Source organism: Penicillium samsonianum, assembly GCF_028829775.1.
Source record: "Penicillium samsonianum strain IBT 33392 chromosome Unknown utg000007l_segment0_segment0, whole genome shotgun sequence".
In the NCBI taxonomy this organism is placed as follows: Eukaryota; Fungi; Ascomycota; class Eurotiomycetes; order Eurotiales; family Aspergillaceae; genus Penicillium; species Penicillium samsonianum.
The window spans coordinates 2,791,333-2,807,851 of NW_026643265.1; the positions used below are offsets into that span (position 1 = coordinate 2,791,333).

Consider the following 16,519-nt stretch of genomic DNA (forward strand, 5'->3'; position numbering starts at 1 on the left):
TAATCTCCAAGCGGATCCAATCTTTGCCGAGATCCTCGTCTTGTATGTGTTGTTTTTATGTGGCGATTGTGGGTTGGGCTCATTGTTGAAACGAGGCATGAATCGAGATCTAGTTAGAGCATGGTATATAGAAATTTCCAACAAAAACGAAATTCCGGAAAAACTATGGTACTACATATGTACCTCGCTGTGCCATATGTAGCTTGTTTCACATAGTCTGCAAAGTACTATTCAGGGAACCCTTAAAGAACATGATATACTCAAAAACACAATATAAAACACAAGCGAGGTACAACCATACTATTTCTGGAATAGATAGCTTTAGTCTATGCAAATTAAGGAATGCAAGAAGGCCATTAGACCTAAAAATCACAGCAAATAAGGGTTTCCATGAAATAAAATCCTTTAGCATGAGTCGGGAGTGTTCGTTTACCCTGGAATCTATTTATACTTATCCAGGTCTCTGTACTCGCCAATCGTTTGTGCCTGATTCAACATGACAGGACATTTCTTTTGAGTGAGCTTGTCTATGGAATATTCTTATACGAACCAATATGATATCTTTTCAGACGATGTAAATTTCCTCTTTTGGAAGACACGGAGTTGTATCCTTGCCCTATCTAGAAGGTCGACTTTAGGCTAAACTCGTGACGGATGCTACCTATGATCTCGAGGCGTTTAAAGGTACGTATCTCCACCTCAACACCTCCGAGACCTCTTAGAAGTTCTCTCGAATAAATGGGTGTTGTTACTGGTACTTCATGCAGTGGATCTGCGGTAATTGTCATCGGAAATAGCCATGTCACAGCATCAGGAGTGCATGGTGAGGGGTACCATGCCATCCCTCAATACTTAATTCCCGGCTCTTTAAACTAACTGCTCATCTGTCCAGCACAGATCGCCTCTTGTTTCCATCAGAAAGCAGCAGATTAATCACCGCTAACAATCTTGTGTACCAAAATGCTCTACGCCAAAGACGACAAGCTCGTCTTCCGTTTCGACGACCACATCCTCTGGGTGCAGCCATGGGGCGAGAATGCCTTCCGCGTGCGTGCAACAAGACAGGCGTCAATTCCAACGGAAGATTGGGCCCTCTCTTCCAAGCCATCCAGCCCAAGCCCAACCATCGAGATATCCGCTGGCCAAGAAGCGACTATCACCAACGGCAACATCAAAGCAACTGTGTCACGTAGAGGCAAGATTATCATCTACGACTCGAAGGGAAATAAACTCCTTGAGGAGTATGCCCGCCACCGCCAGGACCCGATGGACCCCAAGTGCAGCGCGTTGACTGTCGAAGCTCGCGAGCTGCGTCCAATCTTGGGCGGCGACTACCACCTCACTATGCGATTTGAGTCTCTCGATCATAAAGAGAAGGTCTTCGGTATGGGACAGTATCAGCAGCCCTACCTGAACCTGAAAGGTACAGACCTTGAGCTAGCGCACCGCAACTCCCAGGCCAGTGTTCCTTTTGCGGTTTCGTCGCTCGGCTACGGCTTCCTATGGAATAACCCCAGTATCGGACGGGCGGTTCTGGGAACGAATGTCATGAGCTTCGAAGCGTACTCGACTAAGGCATTGGACTACTGGGTTGTGGCGGGTGACACCCCCGCAGAAATTGAAGAAGCCTATGCCAAAGCGACAGGTTATGTTCCGATGATGCCAGAATACGGTCTTGGTTTCTGGCAGTGCAAACTCCGCTACACGAACCAGGAGCAGTTGCTCAATATTGCACGCGAGTACCGGCGTCGCGAGGTTCCTCTGGATTTGATTGTCATTGACTTCTTCCATTGGAAGCATCAAGGAGAATGGAGCTTTGATCCGAAGTTCTGGCCCGATCCAGGTAAGTCATCACTCTCTTTTCTTATATCGCTTCGATAGTAAGACCCACTAATAGACAATGTCCAATTCCAGAGGCCATGGTCAAGGAGCTTAAAGAGCTCAAAGTCGAGCTCATGGTTTCCATCTGGCCTACCGTTGAAAACGCATCCGAGAACTTCCCAGAGATGCTCGAACAAGGGCTTCTCATCCGCCACGACCGCGGTATGCGCGTAGCGATGCAATGCGATGGCGACATCACACACTTCGACGCAACGAACCCAGCAGCCCGAAAGTACATCTGGAGCAAAGCCAAGCAAAACTACTACGACATAGGAATCAAAACATTCTGGCTTGACGAAGCCGAGCCCGAGTACTCGATCTACGACTTCGATATCTACCGCTATCACGCCGGCAGCAACCTGCAGATTGGAAACACCTATCCGAAAGAGTACGCACGGGGCTTCTACGAAGGCATGGCGGCAGAGGGCCAGACGAACATAGTCAACCTCCTGCGGTGTGCATGGGCGGGCAGCCAGAAGTACGGAGCGCTCGTGTGGAGCGGCGACATCGCGTCGTCGTGGAGCTCGTTCCGCAATCAACTCGCAGCAGGACTGAACATGGGGCTAGCCGGGATCCCATGGTGGACGACAGATATCGGCGGCTTCCACGGCGGCAACCCAGACGACCCTGTATTCCGCGAGTTGTTCACGAGATGGTTCCAGTGGGGAGCGTTTTGTCCGGTTATGCGGCTGCATGGTGACCGTGAGCCGAAGCCGGAGGGACAGCCGACGGCTAGCGGGGCGGATAATGAGATTTGGTCATATGGAGATGAGGTTTATGAGATCTGTAAACGGTATATTGGGATTCGTGAGCAGCTTCGTGAGTACACGCGCGGGTTGATGCGGGAGGCTCATGAGAAGGGTACTCCTGTGATCAGGACTTTGTTTTATGAATTCCCGTCGGATGAGCGGGCTTGGGAGGTTGAGACTCAGTATATGTTTGGATCGAAGTACTTGGTTGTGCCTGTGTTGGAGCCAGGTCAGCGCAAGATCAAGGTCTATCTGCCGGCTGGGGCATCGTGGAAGCTCTGGGACGAGAAAGATGTTGTGTATGAGGGCGGTCGCGATGTTGAGATCGAGTGTCCGATTGAGAGTATGCCTGTCTTTTGTCGCCAGTAGATGGCGGACTTAGGATGGAAGACTTAGCAAGCCGTATCTCGTTCTTCGGTCATACAATTCTACTCTCCCTGCTACGTTATCTCCAAAAGTACTAGGCCTTGGGGAACTAGCCCACTCGTTATCTATTTCCCCTCCCATTTGGCCATGCTAGTTGCAGTTCTCCACACACACAGTGACCAAAGTACGATGTCTCCTTCCAAGTTTGTACTAGATATCAAACATCCGATATTCCTTCTAGCCAACCTTGGAAGCCGCCGTTGCCAAGTATTATCCCAGCAGACTACATATCCAATCAAGGCAACCTTGGATATAAACTCCCCAGCTGCATTAGGAAGGACTACGTCAATGATACCAACTTGCCGCGACCAAAGCCCCTGAAGTTACATGTTGTCTGTATACAAGCGCGTACTATATATCAAACATCCGATATTAAGCCGCCGTTGATAAGCATTATCCTAGCAAACTATATATATCTAATCAATACAAATCAAACTCCTCAACCGTATTAGGAAGGACTACATCAATAATACCAATGTATCACGATTCGCGATAGAAGCCCCTGGAGTTGCCGGTTGTCCATATAGAAGAGCCCTGCGAGAAGTTCTCCGATGTCCGTGAGCTACTTGAATTTGTTAACAATCCCAGATATAAAGTTATTCGTAAAGTGCTGCCAGTGCTGCCCTTGTGAATGACATGGTCGCATGGTCACAGGGTAAAGCTCGCAGGGTAAATGGTACTAGTATTTACTAGAGGTTATGTACTAGTTACAGTATTACTAGTTTGTTACCACGTTACTATTTACCGGTTTTGGAGCTGATAGGGTCGTAGGGTAAAAAAAAACTTCGAAGGGTTAGTACGGATATTAAGTATAAGGATACACTAATACGGTATATATTATACTAGAACGTACTAACTGAGAACTTCTAAAACCCCAATTAATACTCCGTAGTTAGTATAAGGATATCTAAAATGATCGGAATAAGATTCGCGCTAATCGCGCTAACTACTAGGTACCGAGGGAGAATAGGGAGCACTTGGCGATAAAATCCATCTTCGTATAAAGATCATGTTTATATTTTTGATGTAGGATATATAAAGGGTTTCTTTCTTTCTCTTATAGGAAATATGGGAAGTTAGGGGCAGTCTCTATTAGTGACAAGTCCCGATTTGGGGTTCTAAAGTTGATAAGATCATCCAAGATCATCCATCGGGCACCCAGGTGGGCATACAAAGTATGCCCCGAGGGAGCTGATTATATAAGGCTCGCTGGTCGGGCAACCTTGGAACTTTGGAAGTTAAAATACGGGCATGCTCAATTATGCTTAGCGATCAAAAAGCGGTAAGAGGTGACTGAATGGAAGGGGAAAGGTACAACCTTGGACATATAGGTACATAAACGACAGCCTCCTTCATACATCGTTTTTTTTTAGAAAAGAACTGACACCTTCCTGAGGTATAATTAGCGTTAATCTAATCATGCAAGTCAGTATGGCCGAGTGGTTAAGGCGCTACTTTCGAACGGTTTCTTTAATAAGATTTCCTCCTGTTAAGTAGTTCATTCGTGAACCTAGGTTCGAGTCCTAGTGCTGACGTTATTTTTGTCCCTTACCTTTTTTTCCCCTCCGAAATATTCAAACGGTGGAGTAGGTATGTATGTATAGAGAGCTTCTAAAAAATATTCAAGCATTCAAGATAGAGGATGTATAGTTAGAGAAGACAAGTACCTGACCGGCCCTTCTATTTTTGTACCAAAATTACAGACCCTTGCAAGCGAGGGTTTGCCTTAGCGCCTATGTCACACTGTGTCTCTCTCTCGCCTTCTCCTTCTCTCTTTCTTTCTTTTTCTTTTTCCCTTCGTGCCTTTTGGCCGCTAGCTCTCGATAGCTTGTCTCTAGCTTCAGCTTGCTTTCTGCGCGTTCTCTATCGTATTCATTTTTTGTCACGGCGTACAACGCCTATGTTTTGAATGACTGCTTTTGTGGAATATAATAGCTCTCGGGCCTCGGCCATGTCATAATTTGGATCAGTCTCCCTTAGCTCCGGTCCCTATAACTTTAAGCAAGTGCTAAATGGCGTTCTAAAATCCGCTATATTCAGAACCGGTCACCTTGAGTCTATTACGATCATGGAGAATACTTTCTGGTCGTAGGCTGCTATGGGCCAATTTGAACTTTAAAAATGACCTCCCAAATTAGACAGAGAATCGATAGCTGGCTGCCGCCTCTGAAGGCTAAGTTGATTTCCTAAAGAGTGTTAGTATAGTGATATAAATCTTGGAATGTTGATGGTAACGTACTGGGCTCGGCTCGCTTCTAATGTTCATTGCTAGTAATACCTAGGTACTAGGATCCCGAGGTCTTATTGTTTTCTCTATATATAGTCTATCTTTATGCTTGAATATTTTCTTTCCGAGAAAAAATAGCAAGGGATACAAAGAGAACTTCTCTATATATCCATCTTGAATGCTTGAATTTTTCTTATCGGGGAAAAAAAGAAGAACGTCAGCACTAGGACTCGAACCTAGGTTCACGAATGAACTACTTAACAGGAGGAAATCTTATTAAAGAAACCGTTCGAAAGTAGCGCCTTAACCACTCGGCCATACTGACTTGATATTAAAGTTGTAGGATTTACTTTTTACCACTTTTACTAGGAAGGTAGGTCCTAAGCTGAGTTCTACTGGTTCTAACAACGGTCACATGTACCAATTAATCCGCCATAGTAATAACAAAATTCCCCCTACTACGAACTTCGTTATTTCACTATTCCTCCAATTAGACTGCGACATCGCCTGTCCATGGGCGCCACGTCACTGCGGAATTCGCCGCGGAGGTGGACACATTGGTTGATAAAATCTTTGGTGTCTTTTCAATGGTATCAATTCGCTGGTTCAGACGTTCGGTGTCGGCGTTGATCTTGGTCAGCGCTTCGAGCACCTTGGCCATCCCCTGGCCGTCTCCCCGTTGGGCGTTGAGTGCGAACTGGCGGACAGCACGGATGTATCCCGTGATGTATCTGTCCTATGAGCCATTATTCTCGATGTAGTTAAGCACGTGGCGGGCTCCCTTGGCGATGTCTTCCATCGACCGAGGTGTGTCAACTGGTGCTGTGGTTTTTGGTGTTCCTCTCCTGTAAGGGGCAAACACTGCGCATTCGCACCAGTCGCAACTACCGCTGCCATATCCCCTATGAAAAGGGTATCATACGGTAGCTCTTCAAGTTACGACTACGATGAACTAATTCACGAGGCCGTAGGGCCTCTGATTGGCTAGATATTTCAAGATCACGTTTTTGCCAAGAAAGAGTTGTTTTTTTTGACGCAAGCACTATTAGGGTCCGTAGTCAGTGGACCATTAGACGGACGCTCATCCGAAAAAATCCAACTTTAAATTCTATCCCCCGACCAGTTTCGATGCTAATTCTATAGTTTAGCTCTCCCTGCCCTCTCTCTCTCTTCTTCAATTCCTCCTCGAATTGTACTCTTCTTCATTTCTCCGTCTGTAGCCAATAGCAAAGTTACCTAGAGATATTTTGTTTCTCTGTGCTGTCGATACGCCTTCAATGCTTGTTTACCAAGATGTCTCTCAACAACGACATTTTTCTCCTCATCAGTGAGCACCTAGATGACCAAAGCGATCAACTCAATCTTCTACTGGTGTGCCGTGATTGGTATTCGATCTTCCTCCCGAAAGCATACAAAACAATCTCTGTTGACGCCCCCAAAATCTATCCTCTTTCCCGCGCCGTTCGAAACAATCCTAGAATAGGTACTGCCCTCCAAAATCTGAGTGTTGATTGGTACCACTCCAAGTCAGAACCTGGGAATGATTACGACGTCGATGGGCTTGTGAAAACCTTGAAGCAAGCGGGCGACGCTGCAGATGATCTTGCCGCATGGGAAGAAAGTCTGCAGACAGGATGCCCTGATGCCTGGCTCGCAGTGCTTGTGCTATCGCTCGAGTCTATCAAGAGTATGACTCTAAGATTTTCACACTCGCCCTATTTCCTACCCATGGTAACGCGAATTGCCGCCAATGGAAATCTATCCAGCCCGAAGCCAGTTCTCCAACTGCTAGAAAGCGTGGATATTTGGGAGGACGATTCCAAGCAATACTACCTGGCGCATGAACTGCTGCCATTCTTCTATCTTCCCGCAATGCGAGTGTTCACTGCAGGGGGAGTCTGTGAAGTTGACCCCGGTATCGCATCACTTAAGCCGGGGACCTCTACGATCAGGAAAATCGATCTTGGTCGCTTTAATACGAATAACGGGGGCAATGGCTTCGCCGAATACATCATTTCGTGTGCCAATTTGGAGATCTTCGACTATCAGCACGATAACAAAAGCATATGGGGTGAAGTCTACACAGACTTTTGCCCTCTTCTATTCTACAACGCACTATGTTCCCAAAAGCACAGCCTTCGGGAACTTCGATTGAATAATAATGGAGAGACTACAGAGAGCGGGTTTGATGAAGACACTGAGGAATTTAATGGGTTTGGATCTCTAGCCGAATTCCACCAGCTACGTGAGCTTCGGATGCCATTACGCACACTTTTGCAATTTGGCTCAAGCGATCGGCCGAAAGTATCTCTCCTAGAGGTTCTTCCACCAAGCCTAGAATTCCTCCAGCTTGCTCGCTATCACGAGGAGGACTTCGACATTGTCAATAAGAATCTTCAGACTGTGCTAGCGCAACGAGAGCGGCTCCCGAATCTCAAAAGAATTGAGATCCAGCCTTACACTTTGGTGATGACCGCAGGGGCTATCCTTCACTCAACGAACTTTAGAGTTCAAGAGTCAACACAACAATCCTTCTTGCCATTTGGCATGGCCTGTCGTGAAATGGGAATTCAGTTTGGCTTCAGCAAGGAGGGCAGCTGTAGCCTTATCACTGTATGATACATTGGGCGCAAACAAAAAGCGAAGAACTGATCATGCTTGAATGTGCACCAGGTGCAAAGCACGAAAGACGGAAAACATCATGTGACCGGTTAATTGGACTCAATCAAACTCAACACAGCAACAAAGTGGTACCTAGAATGGAGCAAGGAACTATACAAGGCTAGAACACCATGTTATTAGAGCACTTCGAGCCATGAGAAATCGAATTGGGGCCAAACATTATGTACATGTAGCTGGCAATGGGTCATTCCCGCCTCTTCCCACGCAGCCATCCCACACACCCAAACGATCCTGCTACAAAGGACCTCCCGCAACATGACTGGATTACCAACAACATAACATGCTTTATAGGTGCAGTTCAGGATCTCTTCATGTTGACACAAAATTGCAATCAAGAGCAGGAAAACGGCGAATGGGATCCATAGCTAGAGGAACCCCAACAGCCCAGCTTGCCAGTCGATCAATGCTCAAGGCGGGGAGGTAAAGCCATGGGCTCAATAAAGGGAGCAGCAAATTGATTTTGAATGGTGAGTACATCTAATAGCCTATATTCAACTATCAGCTGCTGATAAGTAATAAAGATTCTTGTTCGATCACTTTTTCGAAAGAAACGAATACTTCCCTTTGGTATCGCCGTTTCTCACAGATTCTCTCGGTGGCCGTTTAATCCCGAGAACATAAAAAAAACCCCACCCCCTTTTTATTTTAGCATTGGAAATGAGCGCGGTGAGCTCTGGAAGCAGCTTGCATGAGGGGCACTACAAGCAGAAGCACTACTAGATATCAAAAATCCGATATTCCTTCTAGCCAAGCCGCCGTTGCCAAGGACCTTATTAATCCCAGCAGACTACAAATCAAACCCCCAGCCACATTAGGAAGGACCAAATAATACCAATCTGCCGCGACAAAAAATCCCCGAGGTAGGTTGTGCATATACAAACACAATGATAGATGCCCAAGGCAGCAACCCTCAAAAAAACAACCCCACTTATGCATAGAAGCCCATCGGAACTCAAAATCCTGATTGGAAACAATCACGCAACCGTTAAACCTTCCAAGGTCCCAAGAAAGAAAGACACCCAAAACCGTGGAAAGGAAGATCATCCCGAACAAGGAGGAGACTTCAAAACAACCCTGTAATCTGGAATCCTGCCACACGAGCTGCCAGAGCCCCTGACAGAGCCCCGGAAACCGCCAACACCGCCACCACCGGAGCCAGTTACCCAGAAGGGAAAATGAAGGCCTCAGTCCATGGTTAGGGTGCTGGAAATCGAGGCTTTGGTTTCGGGAAAGCCCCGAAGAACGGCGATTTGCATCACTCTCACATCTTATCTGCGGGTACCGGTATGCTCAGGGGGTGGGAAGCGCAAAAAAACGCCTTGGAAAAGGGCTCGCGCGGCTGGGCAGCTATCGTGTACCGCCAGGCGGGTACCTTTCTGCGCTAAAACTGTCTTAGGGTTGGCGTTAGATTGCACCGAGATTCTCCGTGGGCCAATCAGGGGACTGTATTTTATAGGGCGGTTATTGCGGTGTTGGCTAGCTTTTGTGTATGTAGATTAAAACTATATTGTGTACTCCGTATGTCACTAGGATTGATGTACATTTAATGTAAAGAGATTTAAGTGGTCTAATTTTAGAATGCTAATATGTAATTAAATAGGATCCATGCCCAGGTGTATGACAGGAGAGATAGGAGGTTGTACAAACGCAATACCAAATTACCATCCAAACTCCATTGATGCTGATAATCTGCCGAGGTCCAAATCTCGATCTCGATCGGTCTTGCGCACACGAATGGATCCCAAAATTGAGCCCGGCAAAACTGCTCTATAGGGCGATGTGGGCGTCGATCATCGCGATCCGGGAGCTTGGAACCCAACGGCAGAAGAATGAATCCATGGATCGAGTTGCAACGTGCGTCTGTCAAACCATGGATGAAATAGCCAAAATCTTGAATGTGTATTTGCTCGTATTACTTAGGTATGCTATACCTAGGTACCCCTGATCCTTCCCTTCTCGTCCCATGGTAGTGCAATATTTAATATCCACACCAGCGGAGCGACACTCCAACGGCTTGTTTCAGGTATAAAACCGATCCGATCTGGCCTTGGCGCCGTTTTCCATTTTTGTCATCGTGCGCAGGTGCCGAGTGGTGGTCAGGGCAGTGTTCGCGGCACTCATTGAACTTTCTTTGCCCTAGTTATGCCTTGGAACAAGGAATTAGAGTTTCGTGGGGCTTTTTTTTCCCTCTTGGGATTCGGGTTCTTTGGGTGATGAGTAAACACTACCATCAATATCCTACAAGGGATATAGGAAATATGAAAAAAAAAAAAGGGAACAATGTAGAAAATAGTAAACAGTAAACGCCATGACATCAAAGTTTTCTCCCTTGTGAGTTCCACGGTCCGCATCCCGTTTGGACCCACAGACAACAAACAGGTAAACACAAGTATGGATGTACGGTCTGTTAGGCCGGAATTAAGCTAAAAGATACAAAATACATACCTAGGTACTGGGAACCTGCAGATCCTTCACAATGCCAATGTTCAAGTACCAGTGTACCTACGTACAAAATAATATTACATATAATTATGTTCTGATTTACCGAGCTATTGTTGTCCTATCACACTGAGAGACCATCTACTCGATCTGATTCGATAGATCTCAGTCGGCGAATGGTACACAATACCCGATCACTTCGATAGTCTCGAGCTGAACAGAGCGGATGGTGTGTGGAAGCGATAGCTGGCTGGCTGGCACCATTTTTGCCATAATAATGTGGAGCTGGGAATGACACTTCCACCTGGGCAGACATGCAAGTCTTGAAATGATTTGACATAATAGACGATCACGATCCGCCTGTATAGTGGACGGCAAAAAGGGTAACAGAGCCAAAACCGAGCTAAAACCAGAACCAAAAATAAATGATAAAGAATAAATGAAACAAACCCATCCTTGGAAATAAACCACACTAAAACAGCAAAAACTCGATTATTACAAACCCCCAAACCCCCAACCCAACCCCCAAAGAAAAGAAGAAAAAAAACCTAATCTCAACGGCCAAAGCCCAACATACACCCAAAAGCCGCCTCACGGGGGAAGCGGAAAGCTCAACCCGACAAAGAGAAATAAAATTTTTGAAAAAAACAAGACGGCTTGCATGCATGCACGAACATCTCCACGATCCATGCAAGACCAACCAAATCCCCACTTAGAATAGCCCCGCCGTTCATCCCGTCAGAAGGTGACCAATCCGTCCTAATGCATCACAACCACTCCACTGATTGGCCATGGACTCATCCCAACGCCCATCCCGTCCTGGGCGATCCGAGCGAAGACACCACAACCTGCATTAACTGGTTATCACAGCAGCCAGTAGCATAGCGGTTTCGTACAAAGAGCCCAAATGGTCCCCAAATGGGGCGGATAGGCGGGAAAATCAAGGCATGGTCTGGTCTTCGACCCTGTCCTGGTCGTGTGGCGTTGACAATCCCAGTTCCCATAGGAGTGGAGTACTGGAGTAGGTACGGAGTACGAATACTGGATATGGTTCTTTCACCCCCGCTCATCCTTCTCTCTCGTTCTCGTTCCTCTTTTGCCTGTGATTTAGGTGCAGTATTTAGTACTTAGTGTATTGGATTAGGCTGTCTTGGGACTTGCCCACACATATCCTCGTCTATTTCTCCATTGTGAGTGGTCGTGGGATTCATTGTCAATCTTACTCTTGGTCGGGACGGGAGGGGTTGTGGATGGTGCTAGACCGTTTGATTTTCCATTTTCTCCTGCAGGCGCGGACGAACCTCTCGAATAGACTTCCCGTTTTTTTGGGTCGTTTTGGTTTTTTGGTTTCCTGTGAAAGGTGTGTGCGTGTGCGTGTGTGTGTGTGTGTCATGTCTCTGATGTCTAGGTTCAGGATCTGGGTTGTGGTTCTTGCCTGTCACTGTGCAGGGTGTTCATGGTTATGCATTATGTACATGTATGCATTAGTTAAATTATCTACGTCGTCTCGTCCTGGTCCTGGTCCCGGCCCTGGTCTAGATGCCGGCCATACATGAGCAGTATCCAGCATAACTAGCACCAGCACCAGCATCAGTGTGGGTATTATCCCGTTGTCCCTTGGACAGCTAAATACATACATCGTATACGCCCGACCCTCCCTAGCTGGAGTCTAGTATACATGTGCATAAACTATGTCACTATGTAGTCATCTGCAACAGTACCACCTAGTTACAAACAATCTTCCAATCTACAATCCATCTCCAAAAACAAACCTTGCCTTGTCAGACAAACGAGTGGGTCCTTACTTCCGTGCTTAGGCCGCCCTGACCAGAACCAGGCCTCATGCTCTCGCATCCCTTGCGTCCGTCCTCGTGAGCACAGCGTGTGCCCGGTGGCGCATTCCTCATGGGGACCCGTGCAAAGGGGAGAAACGAAACAGTTGCAAGCTGCATATCTGCATTCCCTGTTGATGCCTGCAATATTAGATGAGAGGCTGGCTGGAACCGGGGAGGAGTGGAAGTACAGGGGTCTTTTTTTGCCTCTTGCATCGTATATGCACGACTTTTGTAGTGCTGTATATAATGTAGGAGAGTAGGGATGCAGATTTGGGTAAGAAATAAAGTTGTTGTATGTGATGTGATTAATGTAGCAGGCTTGTTAGATATTATTATTATTATTATTATTATTATTATTCGAATTAGATCATTGCTATAAACAGGGTATTATGCAATCCCAGAGGCAGAAATAGAGAGCCCAATTATCTCCAGACTGCGTGCCTAATCAAACACAAAGTAAAGAAAAAGTAGAAAAGAAGAGAATAATCATTCAACGTAGAACCGAGCCTCGAAGGCCCAAAAGAGCAGACTTTCAAGATCCGAACCATGGTAATACACATTAAGAGTATACAAAAGGAAATCGTAAATCTCCATAGAAGAGAGCATAGACACAAAGAAAATCGAGGCTGGAGCTTTTGGCAAATGTACAGGAAGGGTTCCATCGGTGGACCCGAGCGCGAAGGGGAATCAGGAGTATAGAGCAAGAAGAGAAATGAGATGAGAAATGAGACTCGTAAAAATCATGACAAATGTAAGGTTTTTTTCAAGGTTTTTTTTTCAGTTCAGCAGGTTATTCACCCCCATACGGGTGTCACGAGCAGGCTCAGGTCTGGAGATCCAAGACTTGGGCAAGTCCGTAGGCTGGTGCCATGAAGCCAGAGTAGGCTGGTGACCCATCCAACGCTGTGTGGATGCGATCTCTGACAGAGACTCTAGAGAACGAGCCGGATAACTGGGTGAATCCTCGAGAACGTGGACACTGGGCCTTTGGATCTCGTACTGCGAGCGCAGGTCGACAGGCAAAGGCAGGAGTTGCGGAGAGGGGAAAGTGCGGGGTGAAGAAGAGCAGACGGAATTGTGGTCTGAGACCATAGAAGGCGGCTCGCAGGAGGTAGAGTGTGAAGCCTCTGAGAAAGCGGGCGAGGTGAGGGGGAGTTTCGATTGGTCGGTTGATGGAGGGGAGGGTGTAGATGGGGGAGAGCTGGCGGGCGGAAGAAGCCAGGGATTCTCTGCGAGAGTGGGAGTATTGTTCAGAGATGGCGGACTCGATGGACTCCGTCCATGAGGGGCGAGAAGAAGAAGTACTGGAGAAGCGCGAGCGGGATGGGCTCATCGCTGAGGCGCGGGTGTAGGGTGCCTCGATGCGGCCTGTATAAGTGCGGGAAGTGGTGGGGGTGGACAGGCCGCGCTTCTTGCGGTTCATGCTGCCATTCCACCAGTTCTTGACTGCGTTGTCGCTGCGGTTGCCGAGGCGGCGGGCGATCTCAGCCCAGCGCTTTCCCATTTCGTTGACCATGCGCTCGATCATCAGGCCCTCGTCGGCGGAGATGGGCTCTCTGTTTAGCGAGGGCTTGAGATTTTGGTGAAAACGCTCGCGACATTGCTTGGGCGAGCGGTAGTGCATGTGTTGAGAGATGCGAACCCAGTTGTTTGGGCCTTGTTCGCGGACCAGTTGGGTGAGGAGTTGGTCTTCCTCTGGGACCCAGGGACCACGACGGTGGGAAGCAGGCATTATGAGAGTAGAGTAGAGTAGAGTAGATGGTAGATGGTAGATGGTAGATGGTAGATGGTAGATGGTAGATGGTAGATGGTAGATGGTAGATGGTAGATGGTAGATGGTAGATGGTAGAGAGGTGGGGGAGAGAAAGTTTGATGAAGTATAAGATAATGAGAAGTAAAGAGGTTATTATAGTATCGGACAGTGTCGAAGTCTTAAGTACCAGGGGGACGGGTCCAAAAGAAAAAAAACACAGGTCCCGCTATGGAAGATCACGATCCAAGATCTCGGAGCTGACAGTTCGGAATAATACAGGTTGAAATAATATAATAAAAAATAAAAATATTTAATATTTAATATTTAATACACACTATTGTAATCTATAGATCGTGGGGAGTGGAAAAATGCTCCGTTGGGATCTTCAGTATCACCCGGGAATTCGGGCTGAGGAAAGACGCGTAAAACAGAAAAAGATCGGAGTGATCGACCCTGAGCCCCGTTGCTGGAATTCCAAATCATCCATGGCGCTAACTGTTTTTTTTTTTTCTTCTATTTTTTCTATTCTTTTTATATGCTCTTTGTTTGATTCCCAAGGCCATGGTAATATAGAAAAAGCTACTTTCCTTCAGTTCGAGATATAGTAAGTGTATTCCGTAGTTTCAAGACTTACCCTTCTATAACCTAAAAATTAATTATAGCTACATTCATATACAATCACAATGTAGAATAATATAAGTAAAACAACTTTGGAACAGAAAGGGGTCAAAATACCCCCAAAACAGCCAGGGGCAGATCTAGCTTCCGAGTGACAAGCGGTTAGACGTCCCAGATTCCACTCAGCCAGCCATGCACAACACTTGCTCGTTTTATACCCGATTCATGTTCAATCGGTCAAGTCCGAGGTCTCATTGGCTCGATCAGGGTTCTTTCTCGACCTCGCGATGATCCACGGTGGAGCGGTGGACCGGTGGACCGAGTTTGGATTGACAAATTTCTCTATTCGGGCGCTGTCCGTGAAGAGACAAAAATTGATTTTATCCCTTTTTTTGCTTTCAATAGTATGGGGAAATCGGTGCCTCCGTGCGGTGACAGGAAAGCTTCAGCCTCCCCGAACAACACCGAGCTATGCCTGAAGACCCAGATCGGAGTTTCGATTTAATATTTTAGACATTTTATATATATTATTTTATTCTATATGTTGATATGTTGATACTATTGGTTTAGGGATTTGTATATTTTGTATGCCTTGCTGTCTTCCATATGACTTGAACCCCATCACAAACGTGACGGTTTTGTTTTCCTGGTTTCCATATCAAGATCGAGGTTCACTTAATCCGGTTTGGATAATGTTCACTAATTTACATTATTTAGAGGGACAAAACGATAATTCAGATGAGAAGAAAAAAACGCATGGGCCACCTGCCACCTGTCACTTACAGTTAACCGTGGATCCTCCATGACGCCCAGGAGGGGGAGAAAGTGAAATAAAACCGAAATTGGTTTCGTTAACGCCGAAGCCAAGGAGCTGCAAAGACACGGGATGTGACGTTATCCATTCCAATCTGGATGGATATCTTTAATCATTCCCGCTATACCATAACGGCACAAGTATAGGTCAATCTATTTTCCCGTCCCTTTCCACAATCCACAGACTATTTCCAGTCTAAGCACTGGTGTACCAGAAACAAAGGATGGATGCATCAGAAGGCGAGATCGTGGATCGAAAGAAAGATCGACGAGTGCGAAGTTTCCAGACTACCCGGTTAGGCATGTCGCAGCTGAGATCACCGGTGGAAACCGTTGAAACGCAAGCCACACCTTTTTTTTGCTTTTTTTTACCAGATGGTATACTTCGAACCCTGGGTGAGAACAGCCACCGTGGGGAGAGGTGGAATACACAAATACCATACAATATGTACCAAATTAGTGTACATATTGTAATTTAAATCCTCCAGGGGTAGACCTTACATGCATCCCATATGGATGCACTAGGAAGTTGATTGGTCCCCCAGGTATTTGTCATTGTTAGTGGGACTGCCAGTTCGGTTAAGGATAGGCGGATATGGTCGTCTCCTAAATCTTTAATCTATTTGATCATTTAATCTATTTCATACCTAGATTGATTAAAAAAAATTTTATACATCGTGTCTATATAGATTAACCATTAATTAATGTTTAGAGCATTCAAACAGGGCTATCTATAGATTCAAAAATAAAAGAATGTGGAGAAAAGACATTAATTGATTCCCCCCCCCCTTTTCTTTTGGACTTCTAACAATGTTGTACCAAGGTTGTATAGTTATTCTGGGGTGTGAAACATGATTCAAGAAAGTAAAAAGGGAAAGATGACCTTCTTTGTGTAGCCATGTGGACAAGTCCTCGTGTGGACGGCCAGATCGGATTTCCGTACGTCTGGGAAAAAAACCGTTTCTGAAAGGATGAACCCGTCGTCTTGGAATGCAACATCGACTAGGGTGTACCCGAGAATGGACCTGTCAGTTTTATGAATTATAATTTATTTTGATTTGTTGTTTACCGTTTACCCAAGGTAGACTATTGTTCC

General features: G+C 46.2%; 5 protein-coding genes across 5 annotated transcripts; 2 read left to right on the plus strand and 3 right to left on the minus strand.

Annotated features, from left to right (window-relative positions):
• Positions 1–960: 960 nt before the first annotated feature.
• N7471_011940 (putative glycosyl hydrolase) lies at positions 961–2,999 on the plus strand (the record flags this gene model as incomplete). The annotated part of the gene is made up of 2 exons (XM_057284659.1): positions 961–1,843; positions 1,915–2,999. 2 exons carry the CDS (start codon positions 961–963, stop codon positions 2,997–2,999), a joined length of 1,968 nt encoding a protein of 655 aa, XP_057130925.1.
• A 2,774-nt stretch (positions 3,000–5,773) lies between these two features.
• N7471_011941 (uncharacterized protein) lies at positions 5,774–6,180 on the minus strand (the record flags this gene model as incomplete). Its single annotated transcript, XM_057284660.1, has 2 exons — positions 5,774–6,014; positions 6,053–6,180. The coding sequence occupies 2 exons, from the start codon at positions 6,178–6,180 to the stop codon at positions 5,774–5,776; spliced, it is 369 nt and encodes a 122-aa protein (XP_057130926.1).
• Positions 6,181–6,576: 396 nt separating this feature from the next.
• N7471_011942 (uncharacterized protein) lies at positions 6,577–7,902 on the plus strand (the record flags this gene model as incomplete). Its single annotated transcript, XM_057284661.1, has 1 exon — positions 6,577–7,902. The coding sequence occupies one exon, from the start codon at positions 6,577–6,579 to the stop codon at positions 7,900–7,902; it is 1,326 nt and encodes a 441-aa protein (XP_057130927.1).
• Positions 7,903–11,623: 3,721 nt separating this feature from the next.
• N7471_011943 (uncharacterized protein) lies at positions 11,624–12,356 on the minus strand (the record flags this gene model as incomplete). Its single annotated transcript, XM_057284662.1, has 2 exons — positions 11,624–11,755; positions 12,210–12,356. 2 exons carry the CDS (start codon positions 12,354–12,356, stop codon positions 11,624–11,626), a joined length of 279 nt encoding a protein of 92 aa, XP_057130928.1.
• Positions 12,357–13,062: 706 nt separating this feature from the next.
• flbD (putative MYB family conidiophore development protein FlbD) lies at positions 13,063–13,971 on the minus strand (the record flags this gene model as incomplete). Its single annotated transcript, XM_057284663.1, has 1 exon — positions 13,063–13,971. One exon carries the CDS (start codon positions 13,969–13,971, stop codon positions 13,063–13,065), a length of 909 nt encoding a protein of 302 aa, XP_057130929.1.
• Positions 13,972–16,519: the final 2,548 nt, after the last annotated feature.